At 39.1% G+C, this 18,666-nt stretch overlaps 2 protein-coding genes across 8 annotated transcripts in view; one reads left to right on the forward strand and one right to left on the reverse strand.

Moving 5' to 3' along the window:
• Nucleotides 1-46: 46 nt before the first annotated feature.
• On the forward strand, nucleotides 47-6,140 carry NDUFAF7 (NADH:ubiquinone oxidoreductase complex assembly factor 7; the record flags this gene model as incomplete). Its single annotated transcript, XM_069800547.1, has 9 exons — nucleotides 47-235; nucleotides 414-494; nucleotides 1,231-1,341; nucleotides 2,357-2,567; nucleotides 3,061-3,119; nucleotides 3,844-3,957; nucleotides 4,795-4,938; nucleotides 5,278-5,451; nucleotides 5,835-6,140. Coding segments are annotated over 9 exons (1,296 nt in total), but the record flags the coding sequence as incomplete, so codon positions are not given.
• A 652-nt stretch (nucleotides 6,141-6,792) lies between these two features.
• The window catches only part of PRKD3 (protein kinase D3), a 49,542-nt gene continuing 37,668 nt past the window's right edge, over nucleotides 6,793-18,666 (reverse strand). For all 7 annotated transcript variants that reach the window (XM_069800545.1, XM_069800543.1, XM_069800538.1 and 4 more), the window contains 7 exons: nucleotides 18,415-18,487; nucleotides 15,033-15,139; nucleotides 14,280-14,441; nucleotides 13,702-13,800; nucleotides 11,926-12,193; nucleotides 10,930-11,015; nucleotides 6,793-10,026 (listed from right to left, as the gene is read on the reverse strand). In XM_069800545.1, coding sequence (XP_069656646.1) covers nucleotides 9,853-10,026; nucleotides 10,930-11,015; nucleotides 11,926-12,193; nucleotides 13,702-13,800; nucleotides 14,280-14,441; nucleotides 15,033-15,139; nucleotides 18,415-18,487 — 969 coding nt within the window. In that variant the 3' untranslated portion in view covers nucleotides 6,793-9,852. The remainder of the gene's footprint in view (nucleotides 10,027-10,929; nucleotides 11,016-11,925; nucleotides 12,194-13,701; nucleotides 13,801-14,279; nucleotides 14,442-15,032; nucleotides 15,140-18,414; nucleotides 18,488-18,666) is intronic.

Below are 18,666 nucleotides of genomic sequence, written 5' to 3' on the forward strand. Positions count from 1 at the left end.
CCTCGTTCCCGCCCCCCCATCGCGGGACGGCGAGCCGCCCCGCTGAGCCCTTCCTCTCCCCGCAGCTCCGGCGGCGGCGGCGGCGGCGGCGCGGCACTCCTCGGGCGCGGGGGGCGAGGCGGAGGAGCCCGGCGGGGCCACCGCCGTGCTGCGGCACCTGCTACTCAAGCTGCGGGCCACCGGGCCGGTGACGGTGGCCGAGTACATGCGGGAGGCGCTCACCAACCCCGGCCAGGTGCGGGCGGGGCCGGGCGGGGCCGGGGGCTCCTCGCCGTCGCGGCTTTGCGGGCCGGGGGTGCTGTGCCTGAGCACCCGGAGCCCGCAGTGCCGCAGCCGGCCGGGAAGCGGCCCCGCCGTGCCGCTCACCGGGACCCCGGCTCCTCTCCCCCCCACCCCGCTTCCCTTCCCCGCAGGGTTACTATACGCGCCGCGGCGGCATCGGCGAAAGCGGGGATTTCGTCACCTCCCCTGAAATAAGTCAGGTATTTGGAGAGGTAACGCATCGTTCCTTACGCCTTAAGTAACTTCTTTCTTCAGCTACGCGCGGCTGGCTAGCCGTGGTTTCTAAGAATTCTAACGAAGCCTGCCTTCGGGGACGTCACCAGTGTCAAAATACTTGAATGGCAGCGATGAGCTTCAAGTTATTTCCCAAAAGAAAAATTGGGTTCGGAGGAGGAAGGGGTGTCTGGTTTTTCTGGAAGATCGGGGAGTCCTTTCATCTGTTATAGCCTGGGAGACCCTCTGTGCTTAGTAACGCTTACTTTCATATAGAATTTGCTGACAAATAAAAAGAGTTATGGTAGTTTCCCAGTGTGAAAACTCTACTCGGAAATGATTTTCGGATTTTGGTCTGGTTCACTCTGGTTTGTGTATAATTTCCAGTAGTGAAGGCTGGCTAAACGCTGTTCTCGATGACACTTTGGCAAATGCATTGTCGTAAAGAACAGTTGGGAAGTGACCTGCATTTGTGCCTTAAGTAAAAGTTCTTGCTCCAGCCAGAAAAGAGTCCCAGACATTTACTGACGGAGAGTTGCTTCTGCTGGGCTGACAGCAAACAATTGTGATTTTAATACTTAAAGAGAAGGGAGCAAAGTATGATTTTTCATAACCTCAAAATACAGAAAGAGAATATTGCATAGTATCTTAGTTATTATCAGACAAAAGGCAGGTATCGCTTTCCACAAGTTCTCAAGTTACCCTGTAACTTTGTGTGTTGTTTCTCACTGCCAGTTAATAGGAATATGGTATATCAGTGAATGGATAGCCACAGGCAAACCTGAAGCGTTCCAGCTGGTGGAACTGGGCCCAGGGAGGGGCACACTTATTGACGATATATTACGGGTAGGTGAAAACTAATATTAATATTCTTTATTTCTGGCTTTATCCCATGGCTACTGTGAAAGCTGAAGGAATGATGGTTTGCTACCGGGGTTTAACCTTCCCTAGTAATCAAATCATTTCAGTCAGGAGATTTGCAGCTTAGACTTTAATTAAAATCTATGCCTGTTTCTGAGACCAGGTCTCTCAGTTGAAAGCAGAACATGGGCCAGTGTATGCACACTGCAGACACACATGGAATCTTTTAAACACTACTTGATAGAAGGGGAGGGCAGGAGTATTCCGTTGCAAATTATTTCTGTATAGGAAAGCATTATCCAAACCGAAAACCATTTAGGAGGGTGCTGCTGTGTGTAACTGGGAGGGAGGCCGCAGTGCAAGCAATAGGAGAAAAGGGGGGAGGACAGTAATACAGGAGTGAAGTTGTGTCAGTTCCTTTGGGGATTTCAGGGACTGACTTCTTCCCAGTTAACCCTCTGTGTGCAATCATGCGTGCATGGCTGTCTATTAATTAAAATACTACTGATTAAAAACCAGCTTGCTAGCGGGATTTAGTACCTCAGAAGAACTTTTATTCTATTTACATATGTTAATGAAAAAACTCTAATAAGCACAGTGAAATGTAGGATACTGAACACTTTTGTTTATGGTGTCTGGGAAAACAACCATTTTTCTCCTAATGCTAAACCCTCTGCAGGTCTTAGAGGAGCTACTCACTCTCAGGCTATTACTATACTAAGTTAGGATTTCATGTTGTTGTCCTTACAACTATGTAATAATGTGTGGTGTATTTGCCAACTTTATTAGAAGCGTAGCAGCTTTTATTAAAATTGATGAAGAAATTCCCACTTCCTTTGGAGGAGCAAAATGCAGTCTCTCTCACTGACACTATTTTGTTAAATGAAAGCCAACTAAATCTTTTATCTTGAATATAAATAATGAGATTAAAGGTTGCTTCTACAACCTCTAATGTATACAGCACATGACTGTGCCTAATAGAATTCATCTGTCTTTGTAGGTCTTCAACCAGCTTGCCTCTTTACTTAGTAAATGTGACATCTCTATTCATCTGGTAGAAGTGAGTCCCAAACTGAGTGAGATCCAAGCACTGATGCTGACAGGAGGGAAGGTGCAGTCAAACCCCAAGGACCAGTCTGCTTACATGAAAGGTGTTAGCAAGACTGGAATTCCCATTTTCTGGTACAGAGACATTCAAGATGTGCCGCCAGGTAAGGAGCTTGAACATCTTGTTAGAGGTATGGTGTCCTTCTTCCATTTGCTGTTTTTGGTAATGGAGGACATCTCTGCTAGCCTTCATAATGGATAGAAAAGTAGTTAATATACGTATTTGTTCTTACTTCTTGTATCAGTCTGAGGCAGGATCTTGACTCATTTTCATAAGTGGTACCTATTCTGACTACCTTCATTTGAGGATAGCTACCCAGTTTCACATACCCTGACTTTTACTTTTCATGGGAAACCATTTACTGGCTTTGCCTAAATCTCCTTTTATGAGGTAATCTAAAATTCATGGACTGGAAGCTAGAGCTAGCTCTAGAAATGCTGTCTTTGATGTATCCAAGCTGGAAGTAATGATAATTATTTCACAAACACATTAACTAGCTTTAATTCATTAAAAATCATAAAAACATTTAAATTTCCAACAGGAAGCTGCTATGGAAGCATTAATAATTTAATGCATTCTTTTTTACCTTCCCACAGGTTACAGTTTTTACCTAGCACATGAGTTTTTTGATGCCCTGCCAATACATAAGTTTCAGGTATAGCAAGAAGATTATTGTAATTGTGACCATCTGCTTAAATGCCTTTTCTCTCTGAGGAAGAAGAGTTAGGGTGCCACACTAGACACATGCATTGTCTCTAGTGATAAAACATTTCTAACTGAATTTGGACAAATAAGGCTTAATTCAGCTGATAACTGTAAAATTAGTAATTGTTCTTGAATGGAAAAACTTGTAGAAAGCTGAAGATTTCTTTCTGCTAAATCTCAAGTTTTTTTATTTCTTATGCTACATTAATAAAATTTTTAATTTCCACATTATTCTACGTACCACTAGTAACAAAGACTGAAGGGCTTTCATTTGAATGGTAATGAGAATAGCAAAACAGAGGCTAGTTAGGATTCAGAAGAAACTTTCAACTTCAATTTGATAATTAGTTTATGAAAATCACTGGTAGAATAAACTATTTTGATAAGTTAAACATTGCACTGTCAATAGAAGAGGCAGCATTTTTCTTAACAGTGTCATTCATTCCTTTTAAGTATAATTAAACCTGTATTTGTTGACTCTGCAGATGCATCTCTACCACAAGCTTTTTCCAAGGCAGTTACTGGAATTAAAGAGGAATGAATAATTGTTGTTCATAGCATATTATGTTCTTAAAAAGTTTGAGAAAACACTTGACACATTAGTTCAATCAAATAAACAAGATATTGTTGTACCTGTTAGAGTGTAAAATGAGTATTCTGGGCTCATTAAACAGAGAACAGAGAAAGGCTGGCGTGAAGTGTTGGTTGATATAGATCCAGAGGTTCCTGACCAGCTGCGGTTTGTCCTGTCACCATCCAGTACCCCCGCGACAGAAAACTTTATTCAGGTAAGGTTATGCCTACCAGAGTTCATATTTACATCTTTACTGACTCTTTCAAGTACATTTACTGCTTCTCAGTTACTTTGACAGCAAGAGGAGGGCTCTCAGTCTATAAATGAGTAAATATAGCTTACCATTTCCATTCTGCAAAACTTCCACAAGCATTTGTGTGCTATGAAAATAGAGCACAAAAATGAACGTGTACATCAAACTGCAAAATCAGAGCTTAAACAGACAAAAGGCTTCAGAGGGCAAACTGAGGCAGCAAGTGACAGGGAGAGTTCTGTGTTGCATGTGTCGCATCACCATCTCAATAGCGGCCCTGCCTAAGCGAGGCTCTCAACCTGCTGTGTACTCAGTGCAGCTGGGTACTTCTGTGCTGTACTGACCTTTAATGGAAAGTATCTATCCAAGATAATTGGTTTTCTAAAGTTCACTGCATTCTTAAAGTTACAAAATTAAGTAGTGAAATTAAAACCAACTACAAAGTTTCACACAGAAACACCTTTTTTGAAGGGTGCATAGAGCCAAAGAGTGCTCTTCATTCTTTCAGTATCACAGTCATGCAGTTTCACCTGATCCAGGTATTCTCACTTGTTAAGAAAAATTTTCATTTCAGTTGACTGTAGGCTATAGAAGAGATAACCGAAATCCAGCACTCAGAAAACACTAATTGAAAATGACTGTTACTAAAAACTAGCTCAAGCTCTAGGTAGCCTAGAATACACTCCTGGCCGTCTGTGGCCCAGTGAAGTGACAACAATCCCAAGACATCAAGTGTGAAGAACTCTTGCCCTGTACTTGTTTGCTAACAGGTGTTTTGATCTTTGAACTCTGTGCTAGCCTGAAGAAATGAGAGATCACGTGGAAGTGTGTCCTGAGGCTGGTGTCATCATTCAGAGGCTTGCTGGTCGTATAGAAAAGGATGGTGGGGCTGCACTGGTTGCTGATTATGGTCATGATGGAACCAAAACTGACACTTTCCGGGTAAGTCATTCATCCTGAAATAATAAGCCAAAATACTCTTTTATTTGTCACTTGGATCATTAGGTTTGTTGTAAGAGAAAGGTCTTGAGTGGACATAATAGCAAAAACTGGATTATGCTGCAATCATAAAACTGAGTAATTGAGTTCTTACTTAATCAGTACCCATAAGAGTTTCTGTCAGACAGGAAGGATAATCTGAGCCCTTGTTACATTTATCTCAGATTTTCAAAGTATAATTTGCTATTCTCACCCCTCACACACACAACTTAGTCTTTGCTAGCCCCAGCTATGGTAGCTAGGAGTACAGCTGAGTATAATCTTCCAATTTTAATTTTTCAGGGTTTCCGGAATCACAAACTTCACGATGTGCTGAGAGCTCCAGGTACAGCAGACCTGACAGCAGATGTTGATTTCAGCTATCTTCGAAAGATGACACAGGGAAGAACAGCCACATTAGGCCCTATAAAACAGCGGGAGTTTTTAAAAAACATGGGCATTGACCTCCGATTGCAGGTACAATAGTGTTTACAGGTACATAAACTCTCCTCATCCACAAGCAATACTCTTAAGCAGCAAGAAAGCTTTTATAAAAATCTGTTTTTTAAAAAAAAGTTGTTCAGAACAACATGTAGGTGTAAGATCGAAGAGTTGCTTCTCCTAGATGTAAGTTACAGTGGATTCCTCAAAGTAAACTGATCATACTATATTTAGGAGTATTTCATGCAAAACTTTGCTACATATATCAATCTATGAGCTCCACCAGGGATCTCACCAGTTCTACTGAACATTATGGCATGGTTACATTAGGGTGAGTGAAAAGGATGCAACAAGAAATTGCAGGTATGAGGGAATTTATAGGAAAGCAGGAAGGGCTAACACTTTTTTTTTTTTTTTAGGTGCTCTTGCAGAATTCATGTGATGGAGCAACTCATGAGCAGTTGCTTCACAGCTATGATATGCTGATGAATCCCAAGAAGATGGGGGACTGTTTTAACTTTTTTGCCCTGCTGCCTCACCACAGACTTGTACATCCTGACAAGAAACATAAGCCAGAATCAAAGTCTCCCTTACCTCCTGTTGCTGGATTTGGTGAACTCTTACTGAAGTAATTGCAAATACTATAGCAAAATGTCTGATAGTAGTAGCTTTCAATAGCAACTTATTAATTAAAAAAAAAAAAAAATCTAAGTAAAAGGAATAGAGTCCTGCATTTTATGGTTTCACATACTAAGTGTTTTGCAATAATATAATCAGTATATGGCTACATACACAGTAAGGTAAGAACTAAATAGTTCAATTTCTCTTTGAACTGAAAGCACATGAAATGTCACAGTACTTCTCCAGGCAATTTTTCCTCACACCAATCTAGGCTTCAGGGCCTAGCCACATTTTGGTAGGGAGTGCTATTTCAGAGTAAATCTAGTACAGCACCCTAAACCTGTTGACTGACCTACTCAAAGCAGTATGTGGAGAAATCAAATGCTGCACATACAGAGCAGAAAATGAACAATGTTTCAGGGGTCTTACAAAAGAACTGAGTGAAGTATTTACTAGTGGAATCAAGTTAAGCCTTGTCAGTAATAAACAGATGTGCTAAGGGGACTTTAAATGTACTCAGCTTTGGTACTTGCTTAAAACATAAGATGCCTTGACATTTGTGAAGATATTTTTATAAAGAGAATGGTGACAGGAAGCATGCAGAAAGAGTTATTTAGTTCCAAAGCACCTGCTAAGAGAATTCCCACAGCAGGGCATATGTAATGACAAATCCACAAACAAGGAAGTATAAAGAACCATTTACTTCTAAGAACAGTTGATAGGAGAGATAATGCATGGAAATAAAAAGAACAAGTCTGATAGGGAAATAAATTTTATTTTCAAGCTTATCAGAGGATATTTACAAACACTGGGATGTATAAAAAAATATAAAAGTACTTGACAGTGTCCTTTTGAGGCTATAAATTTTACATGAGCTTTTTTCTAGCATCATCATAGCACTATTTCTTGAATGAACGCAACTTAATTCAGCTAGGGCTAAGGATATTAAACACTGTAACCTACTGCTGTCAAAGTTTGCAGTAAAGGTAAAAAAAAAAGGGAATTAAAAACTCAGCTATTTTTACTACTCTGAAGAAAGTTTACTCCTAATGTGTGTCTGATTTTTTTGGTTCCTCAACTATTAGCTGCTTGTGGCTTCTATTGTCTGGACCCGTAAGTCTGCATATATGGTCAGGCAAGCTCTTCCAAAGGCCAACAGCATTTTTTTTTATTTTTTTTTTAATACAACTTGAAGAATAAATAGGTTTAATTTTGGAACAGAGCAGACTTCATGGGGAGAGACATCAGCCAGGCTTTCTACATCATTGTTGTCCCCTCCTTCCTCTATTCTTGTTGTACTTTTCCAAGTGACTGCACTGGCTTTATTTCCTACTTTAAAACAACACAAACAAACAAAAAAAACCCACAGGAAAACCTGAAGTGACAGCTCAAGTATAAAATCTGAAGTTTAAAACCAGACTGTGTCTACATTATTACAGTTAGGATGGAAGATAGCAATGGTTTCACTGAAATTTGGTCACTTGAGCAGTAGAAGTTGAAAAAAAGCACTGCTTCCCTTGCCAAGCCTGGGCAAACACCAGACTACCAACTTCATAGGTCATTGTTCTGATTCCAAAAAAGAAAAGTAGTGCCCCTCTGAAGAATCAGTCCTGAAACCCTGCCTTAACAGGAAGGCAAGGCTAAGGGACAGATTCTGTCCCTTCTGAATTCCTTTGCACTGCCTTGACAGCATCAAAGGGGGAGGATGACCCCCAGCATAGGAGTGGCAGGGACTGCCATCAGGCAGGTCCCCTGCACAAACCTGAGAAAAACATGTGCTAGGAGAGAGGATGCGTGGTGGTCAGAAGGGCTGGAATGCTCTGCCCACTCCTGGCGGTAGGAAACTGCCATACAGATTGCACCAATGTTTCGTACAAAGTTTGGTGTATCCTAACAGGGAAGCCAGAATTCAGCCTTTACCAACTTAGACACCTACAAAATGCAGTGGCAGTTAAATTAAGGGCAATAGGAAAAGAAAAGGTGGGTTAAAGACCCAAACCTACCTGTGGGTACATCTGCAACTGCCACTGACTTTGCTGTCAGGTCGCTGTCATCGCAAGCAGCTGCCAGCCCTGAAATAACCTCATAAAGTTTTACGTATATCTAACAACTTAGAAAAAGTCTGCTCACCTGCTTCCTTACCTGAATAACAACAGTAGAAAAAAAATACTTATCTACACGCACACACACCCACACAAATCTTTGTAGGAGAGAGAGGAGCTACCCCAAAGCCTCTCGCTGACTTTGCAGTTCAAGCCTGTATGAGTATTTTAAACCAAGCTCCAGTTAAGCCGCTTGGCACATCAGGGATATGTACAGCCATCCAGCACCTTCCAGCAGCACAATACTGTTATGCTACACAAAAGGTAAGATTTCACCTTTTCCATTTTTTAAAATGGGACCAAAAAACCTTCTTCCATTTGCATTTAGCATTCATGCCCTCAATCTTCTTTGAAATACCATGAACTTTAACTGTTACACTGTCCTCCGAGGGATTAATTTCCAAAGAACACTGCTGCTTCCTCTATTGTGCCACAGGTCCAGTAAGTGGTTGGGAATCCATCAACTGAGGCATCTGTATAAAAAACTGAATTAAGAGTTGGTTTTGGACTCTTGACTCAGCTCAAACAACAATGTTGAGCACAGTAAAGATGACAGGAGGGGCTGCAGGTTAAGGTCAGAAGGCAAAGCCCTTTCTCCTACAATCTAGCTGCCCTGGCAGAAGCAACAGGTGATTTGATATCCACTGTTACTCCTAGGTTTTGAGCAGAGTTAAGATACAAGCAAGCAGGCTACAAACTACTCCTGATGTAAATCCAGGGAACCTTAAAACAAATTAAAAAAATATTAGAGGAATTTAAAAATCTAGTTACTCAAAACAACAGAAGAAAGCTGCATGTATTTTTCCCTGTTCTTCCACATCCTTCTGCTAGAAGCTGTTTACCCAGAGTGAAAGGATATGCTACATCAAGACTTGTGTGCCCTCTGTGTAATACTTGTGTAGTTTTAAGACAAAAGTGCCTTTGGTGTGTATCAATGACATGTGCCAGCCTTGCACAGCGACATGCTGTTGTGGCTTACTGCTCTGTATTAACAGACAAAATAAGGGACTAGCATAGCTTTGATTGTCATCTTTTTAGATTGTCAGCCAGTATTTCAAGAGGAATGTAAGAAGTTACAGCATTTGGGGGTTTTGGGGGTATCTGAAAAAAGTTCAGTTAGGGCAAAGACACACATATTTAACTGTCTTAACAGCAGCAGATTATTTCTTCATCTATAAAGCTGTATTCGACCTAAACCACCATGTTTTGCTATTAGCCAAGGTATTCTGCACTGATTTCTTTTTACAGTCTCTTTTCACCATGCACAGTTTAGGAAATGGGAGATGTATCTAAGTAACAGAAAACAGTCCTCTATGGCCTAGTAAATAGGGATTAGAAAACCATTACAAAATTCTTATTGTGTAGGCTATGAAAAAAAAACAAAAAACCCCAAAACAACCAAACCTTGAAAAACACACAAATCATTCAATATGTACACATTACACCTCAGTAATGGCCTTGTAGCCACACAGCTCGGTGAAATGTTACCCAACGGGGTTTATCCCACTGTCCAGCAACTACTCATAGTTTAAGTCAGAGATGGAAAAAAGCTTGTCAGATGACAGTCTATTCCCATGTCAATGCAGGATCCTCTGGGGCTTTGTACACTGAACTATGTGTACAGCATTCAGAAAGAGCAACAGTTGTTCCAAAACTTATCTTCAGTTTCTTTCTGGAGTATCCTTCTTTGCTGCAATTTAGCATAATGAATAAATCAAGGGTCTTCTTCCATGTCATCTGGATTAGGAGCCATAATAAAATGCTGGGGGTACTCAAGGTTGTGTTCATAAGCATGTTCCTTCCAGCGTGCATCATCACTCTCATGGGTAATATAACGCTCTCCAATGCGTGTTTCAAATTCTCTGAGGTCAAGCCAAGTCTGATAATCCTAAGGAGTAAAAGAGGTTTAAGGAAGCAGTTTAAGAAACAGCAGCACTACATTCCCACAGACAAATTCTGCAGTTTGTCTCTATTTTTAGTATAAATAGCCACAAGATATAAGCAACAAGGATCTGTTAAAAAAAAAACAAACAAAACAACAACAAAAAAACCAAACACACAAACACCACCACCCCACAAAATACCCCAACAGAGTGTCCATAAAGAATGGTTCAGAATTAAATAGGCTAGTATCTAAGGTTGTAACACTGTAAATCATGAACACTTTTTGTAACAAGACAGCTATGTTAGCTTTATTATAAAATTAATTGTGTATATACACATACATGAAATTATACTGGTTCCAATATTGTTTGTACTCAAAATTAATTGGATTTTCCCCTTCATGTCTTTTAAGTTGTGTGCATGGATATGTGCATACAGTATTGTGAAACCATTATGAAAGGAACGAAAGCAACAGATAAATTCCATTCCAAACAATTCTGTTCTAAAATGCCTACAAGTTACAGCCCACACCAGCTTGTGTGTCTGCTTCAGCACTGAACAAACAATGTTTGTCTCTATACTGATTTCAGTGGGGGTCCATGCACTCATCACTGCCTGCATTTAGGACAGGTGCCAGAAGAGTAAAACTCTATGTTGGTGGCAGATGGAAAGCAAGGGGTGGGAAAGACAGCAAGACAAAATTTTCCTTGAGGAAAGAAGCCATTAACAGACGGGCTGAATCCTGGAGCATTTAAAATGTAAAGTCAAAACCAGAAATACTCAAGCCTCCATGAATGCTTGTTAGCAGACTTTGATAGTAGCAGTTTGAATAAGCCTCTGAAGGATTTAATCCAAAAAAATCATTATTCACCCATTATAAACATAGTGAAAAAGGCAGATGGTTTACCTGTAACCACGGATGACTAAGGGATTTGTCAACACTGAAACGTTTTCTCATCTTCACTTGAAGCAAATTGTTTATTAAATCAATGGCTGACAAAGAATAAAAATTATATTGTTTAAATACTAATCACTTCTATCATCGTTCACATGCTGCAGTGAAAGTGAATTTTTTTATATGTGTGTATGTGTATCTGACTGAACTATTTAAACTTAATCAAGCTCTTGAATTTTATATTTAGCTTTGCTTATGTTAAATGAGGCTACAAAATAGGTATGGGGTAAGCTTCCCCCGCTGCTTTGATGGAAACACTAAAAGCTTTACTATATTACTCATTCATCTTTTTCCCTACTGACTTTAGTGATTTTTTCAGAAGTGCCTAAGTAACTTTAGCATAACCTTGTGTTCCAAAATGATGTAGGTACTTCCACCATTGTTTACTTTTGTATAGGACCTTCCACATCTACCTGTGTGTTAATCATATATACATTACTACTAACAGAGCTGGCAATGAAGAGCTCTAGAGACTGACCTTGTAAACTTCTAGATTGTTCAGACCTGACATTTAGATCCAGGTTTTGTTTCACCTGCTAATGTACAAAACTAAAATTCCAGATTCAACTTTGAACTGTTTCAGTAATTATAGTTTAGATAAAGTATATTTTGAGATCAGCATTCAGCAAATACTCACACATGATTTAACTTTTCATTGGGAATTTCGGGAAGTTTCAGATTATTCATCCCACTCCTCATGCATGCAATTAATTTTTCTTGCTAAATCTATTGGCTCCTCCTGCCCTGAAAATTATCTAAAACACTGTATTTGACAATTTGTCTTTCACAAATATATGCCAGCTCATATTCATCCATTCTGGCATAGTCTACTAAACTCAAACTACCAATAATTCTCACACTCCTGTCTGAATGAACCTTGAGGTTTAAGCATTTGAATGTGTTATCTACATATAAAGACATTCTAAAAGAGAAAATTCCTTTCTTTACCTTCACTAGAAATTTCCTTCCAAGGATTTGGTGGGTACATAAATGCTGCATTTTGAATCTGATCATTTATATCCTCATCTTCATTGAATGGGAATGTACCACTAAGGCTCACATAGACAATAACTCCTACGGACCACATGTCTAGAGAGCGGTTGTAACCTTTACTCCTGAGCACTTCAGGGGCAAGATAAGCAGGTGTCCCCACCACAGAGCGCCTGAAAGATTTTTCACCAATGATACGTGCAAAGCCAAAATCACACAGCTTCACCTGCAAAAGAAATATATTTTAAACTGAGAAATCTCTGCTTGATCTCCAAAGCATGCTGCTGCCGAAGACCAGCGTGGTACCTGATACCCCTTCCGCCATCATTTAAACATTGTATGCACTAAAACAGAGACAAAACATTATGTAAGCCAGTCAGTTCAGGTTTTAGGTTGCTGGTTTTGCAGACTGCGGATCAACCAGGCTTCAGACCAAGACCTGAACTGGCCTTGCACAGACTCAGCTCTTAGGGAGTCTGTGTAGTACAAGGCCAGAAGTGTCCAAATAAGGACAAAAAACTTGCTTCCAAACTCAGCTCATTTTCAGAGGCAAACCACACCCTCACAAAGCACAGAACCAAAATTAAAAAAGCACATGAATCCCAGCCAGATCGCATTCCTTTTAATCATATTCCTGAAGCTGGAGGCTTCAGCTACACAGAAATCAAACGATGAGTTTTAACTAGCTCTGCACAGAACAGTTCAATAATCATTCAGGTAAAAAGCACCAACAGCTGGTGCCTGCACTGATGCTCAAATCTTCATGGTTCTGTGATCGTTCCTTAACTTGAACACAGCAGGCACCTGATCTGGATCCTTTTATCTGTACAAGTCCAATGCTAACCCCCCAAGTTAATAAGCCCTCCCCAGCGTATAAGAAAGAGCAGTGCACTAAAGGCATACAAGTGACTCTCCAAAAGTCTACTCCACCTTGCATTAATGTCACAGAACTGGAAGCAATTCCCTGATGCTGCCTAGCAGCTTTTAATTTCTGTATATCCTCCACAAAATCCATACTACTCAAGGTATCTAAGGTAATAGTTGACTGGGTAAGTGTTGACAGTACCTAAATACTAATATCGCTGAACAGCATTTCTCTTACAGAAATTAACTATTTAGTTTATATTACAATGTAGTATCATACATACTGATGATGAAAATCCCCGAGCAAGACCAGTAACAAATGAGCCAGTCCCTTTTCACAACAGCTTGTACACAACACAGACAAGAGTGAGGAAGAGAAGGAGACACACAACAAGGAAGAAATTGTTTCTCAGGGTCAAACAGCACTGGAACAGAAACAAGGACTGGTCTTGAAGCTTCTAGTCCTGTGCCTTTTGCACTGGAATATTCTCACTAAGCCAGAATACTAATTTCCATGCATGCTTCACAGGCATAAAGCTAGATGCAGTCTACACAGCCTTTTGCTAAGCGCTGGCAGTAGTTGTATTTCTCAGGCTCCTTGGAAGAAAGAATGCTGGTGCCCAGCATTGGCAGACATGATCCACATCTGAGGGAAAAGAAACTGAAACAGACCATTGAGCATAAAGCTAGGCTAAGAGTTGGAAGGAGAAAAAAAAAAAAAGACAGCTGTAATACGTGTAGTTTGAGCAGTTCTACACTAAGTCAGCTGAACAATCCTACGAGTTCACTTTTTAAGCTTCAATGCCTATATTTCTTTAAAAAAGAACAATGCAAAGTGATGAAATAAGTATTTTTTTAATCTTCACTCACTTGAGGGAATGGTTCTGCTGACGCTAGTAGTACATTTTCTGGTTTTAAATCACAGTGAACAATATTCTTGAAGTGTAAATTCCTCAAAGCAACAAGTATCTAAAAAAAGGAAAGAACATTTTCAGAACTCTTCAGAGTGGATCAGAAGTGTTAAAAGCCACACACACTAACCAATACAGTAATTTGTATCAACATAGTCTTCAAGAATTAACCCTTATATATTGTGCAAGTACTGTTTTTTCCAGCCTATCAAGACTTGGAACTGATGGGTTTTATTTTCCTTTGTTTTGGGGTTTTTTTTCTTCCCTTCTCCCTCTGTCTTTTTGAATGCTTACTGTTTCAACATGCATCTTTGGATGTCCATAATGTTATGTCTTGGGAAAGAAGGGCAAAACAATTAACATAATTACCACTCAAAATTCTTTCCATGTTTATTCAACTTTCATTAGATGAGCAGCCCTCCATGCTGTCTCCTTTAAATAACAATACAGAAAACCCCATCTCCAAATTTCATTCTCCCATAATTGCAAAAGACAAATCTAGCCCTTCCTCTCAAAGGAGAGAGACTGAATGCCAACCTGAGTGACCATGAACTTAGTTATTCGTTCTGGAAGTCGACTTTTCTCACTGGAAAGAATCATCTCTAGCATATCCCCATGCAGCTTTTCCATCACAACAAAGACCCGTTCTGGGGTTTCAAACATACATTCCAGGTTCACAATCCCAGGGTGGTGCAAATTCTAAAAATAAAGTAGTACATCACTAAAATAAAACAGTATGAAATATCCTGAATTACACAGAAATGTTGTACTACAAATCAAAAAGCAGTTAAGTGGAGAGTTAGAGATGAAAAAACAAAATGTCTGAGGCAAGAAACTAGCTTGAAACAAACGCTAACCCATGAAACATGCCAATTATCACTACTAAGACTAATTTGTTTTAACACAAATTATCCATAATGATTAATTTTACAGTTGATACACTCAGTAGCTTGAGTACAGAACATGCAAGAGTAACAGTCATAGACTGAGAAGCCAGTAGTGGAATACAGCAAAAAATAATACAGTTTCCTGCTACCTGAGGGAGACAACATGGAGCCAAAGTACATGTCTTCAGTGGATCCCTTATAAGGGGTAGATACCACCCCCAAGTTACCAACTCTACCAAATACTCAGGAATTCCCACTCTTGTAAGATTCCCTCTTACAAAAAGACTCAGAAATCACATATGCAGATCTAGAAATCAATTCAGAGCACTTACACACATTACAAAATCTCATTAATGGCTTATTTGAGACAAAACTCCAGTGTGATCCAAAAATACTTCTGTACCTGGAGAATGGCTACTTCATTACGAAGCTGACTTTCCTGTTTAGTTGGAAACCTCATCTTGTCAATGACTTTGATAGCCACATCTCTTCCAGTCTTCCTATGTTTTCCTAAACAGAAAGTCAATGTCAGCCATCAAGAGGTAGAAGCAATTTATAGCTATAAAACATTACAGCAGAAATTTCTTTTTGGAGAAACAAGTATATTCCGTACAAGTGCACAGTATTACTATATTCATATTTACAATTGCAACTGGTATATGAGTAACAAGAAGTGATCAGCCTTAACAGGAGCGTTGTAGATAAACTTAAACTAGTTACTACTCTGCTGTCAGGTATGCACATTGACATTAGATGTATTAGGTGAAGTTTTTGCTTGTGCAAGGGACTCGCACATGAGCAAGTAATACCATCTCCCACTCCCTACTCCCTCTCTTCTGTAAAAAAGTAACAACAAAACTATTCAAGGCCAACATGAAGAAAGATTTACAAGTCTTTCCAGTGGTTTCATACTTTGATGGGCTCCACATGCACAGGAAATTAGATACCTAATACTCTACAGGACCGTGAGAGTAATTATGTGCCATGAAGAACAACACATTAACACCCAAAGGCAGCCTGTTGTGATCAAAAAGCTCTAAAAGGTTACGGTAAGAAAAAAAAAAAAAAAGTGCTGATAGCACCAAATGCTATTCCTTGCTGCAACCTGCATCAGCTACATGAGAAGTATTCTGCAATACACAGATAGGATGTTTCAAGGGCTAAGCGAGTAGCTGTAAACACTTATCCAGCTTCTCCACAGCTGCTAAACTGACTTCTACCACATTCACATCAGAGCGGTTAATGGGATCACACACTGCAAAACCTTGATAATCTAAGACAATTAATACTAAACTAATACAGAACAATAAGTCTGCACCAAAGGCAAAATGTCATTATCTGCTCAGTGAAGGGTCTGGCAGCCATTTTAGGAAAAGGGATGACACACACAGCTACAGTGCAAGTGGCACAGAGGACTCTACTGGCACTGCTATGGGGAGCCCAGCTACACCTCGCTAACCACCCAGCCAGGCCTCACCTGCTGCTCTGCGGTCAGTACTGGTGAGCCAGGGCTTAGGCAGGGCATAGGAATTGCTCCAAAGGCTGCTGCGCCAACAACTACCGCACCTGCCTTAAACATCCTAATGAACAAAGGGGCAAAACCAGGCTTATCTCTACTGGATGAGGTAAGGCAGTTAATGTAGACATCACTCAAGCTCCAAAAGGGTTTACAAGGTTACCAAATAGAACTAACAAATGGAGAGCAAAAAATAAATTTTAGAAAGACTACATTAGTCCTGAGGAAAGCATACACTGTATAATGGACTATCACAGGCAGCAGCATAAAGCCAGAAGTCTCAAAAGAGAGATCTGGGGAGTTCTGTCATTTTGTCTGTAACAAATCAACAATTTTTAGGCAAAATATTAGAAATCACAGTAGCCAGCTATAATTTAAATAAAACCTTAGATTCAGGGAAAATTACTCTGGCTGCGCTAGACATCAAATTATATAGAAATGTAGCAGAAATACCATCAATTATGAATTAGATGCAAAACCTAGAAGACAAACGCTAGGTTGCAAGAAAACATAAAGCAAAACCACCAAACTAACAAATACACTTAACTACAGAAGCTAAACTAGAGCTAAAAATTGAACATGAAGAAAGACTAACAGAAAAGCAGCTTGAAAATTCCTTTTCCTAAGTAAAACACAACCAACCAGGTTTCAGTGCAAGTTTTACATCAGTAAGAAACTGTCAAGAATATTTTTTCTGTCTCCATTTTTCAGAGCCTTCAAAACTAACCAGAATAGGAAAAGCAGAGAGAAACTGTTCTCATTGAAAGAAACAGGAGTTGGACATCAATATTGTATAACTTCTTGATTTATAATTTGTAAATGTCTGTTGAGAATAGCGGACACACAAAAAAAACCCACAACAATGGAAGCAACTTAATTTTACCTTTTTTTTGTTTAAATAAAAGGTTTTGTTACCATTATTTCAGTAAGCCTACATAAGTAGGGAGAAGCCAATATTAGAAGTCACCAGATCTAGTCTCCCCAAACGCCAGCAGCAATTAAGCAGTATGCAGAGCCAGCAAAAGAATAGTCTTTTATATTCTCTTTTCTTGCTCTTTCAGTATGCATATCCTATATATTTTAAGGCATCATTAAGTGAAAAAAATTAATATAATAAAAGCCTTTTATAAGTTTTTATTATGTCTATAAGCATTTATAAGCATTGAATCATGCAAAATACCAAGCTGAGATTTATTTAAAAGGCAATTTAGGAAAGTACATATAGAAATAAAATCAAAGAATTAAAATACTTTCCACATTTGTGCATATTCTAATTATAAGAGGGGGAGCACACTTTGATTCACACTATGCTTTAAGAAATACAGAGGGGAAAAAATAGACCTCTCTCAAGAGTGATGTAAAACCAGACTATCAAACTGCATTTCCACCAAGCAGTTCAGAAGTAATAGAGAAAAGTTTTTAACTACACAATTGGCACACAGAAAAATCATAGCCACAATACCTCCTGACTAGAAAGACAACATGACAGAAGCAGAAATGTTACCACTTTTAAATTATTAGTTATCACTTTCTCTTTCTTTCCAGATTTATGGTCTGTGGTTTTCTCAACTCTTGAGATATAATACATGGGATTAAAAAAAAAAAAAGAGAGAGAAACAGAGTTCATATGATGCATTTCTAGTATATGTTCTTTTTGTGATTAATACTATAAACAAGTTACATGTTGCAATAGAAGTTTTTAAAAACTAAAAGTGATAAAACGTACAATTGAAACATAAAACTGAGACCTCCTGACAAAGAATTCCTTCCTCTACTTTATCCTGCTGACAGAAATTTGTAGAGAAACTGTTTGCATAAAATATGTCAATAATATGTTTGCAAAAATACTGTCAAACCATAAACTAAAATATGAATTTTTCTAATTGCTTGTAGCTACACCTCTCAGGTATCATTAAAAAGAGGTATAACTGACAACCTCCTTAAATACGTGATTTCTAATACTGTATAATACAGATAAGAGTGTTAGAATTTGCAATTAAAAAAACCTTAATCAAAGTCAAAGTGCAATGCATATTCTAAACCACTTTTGATGCCAATGCAAAACTCTAATTGCAAAAAAGGAATTGTAAGAAATACTGTACATAAAACTGCAGAGAGACAGAGTAAAGTAATCCAAACAGAACTTTTAACAAGATAAAGTTCACCTAGACATTCTAGATACAGCTAAGCAAATACAAAAAGGCTCATTATATCAAGCAGACAGACATTCTACCTTAATAAATGCATAATGGAATCTAATGTAATTTACCTCCATATACAATACCAAACTGACCAGAACCCAGCACTTCATCAGCAAATATTTGGTACACAGAGCTGATATCCTAATGCATGAAAAACAGAAATCACAAACATCAGGAGTAATCAAAATGTTCATGAGCATATTAGTTAGTACTGGCTAAGCTGTATTTACATTTGACATCAATCAAACTCTGTAAAGGGTGCCACCATTGCCCTGAATGGAGTGGAAAAAACACAACAAACTTTTCCTGAAAAGGATCCA

The sequence above is a fragment of the Haliaeetus albicilla genome, chromosome 13 (genome assembly GCF_947461875.1).
Source record: "Haliaeetus albicilla chromosome 13, bHalAlb1.1, whole genome shotgun sequence".
Taxonomy (NCBI): domain Eukaryota; kingdom Metazoa; phylum Chordata; class Aves; order Accipitriformes; family Accipitridae; genus Haliaeetus; species Haliaeetus albicilla.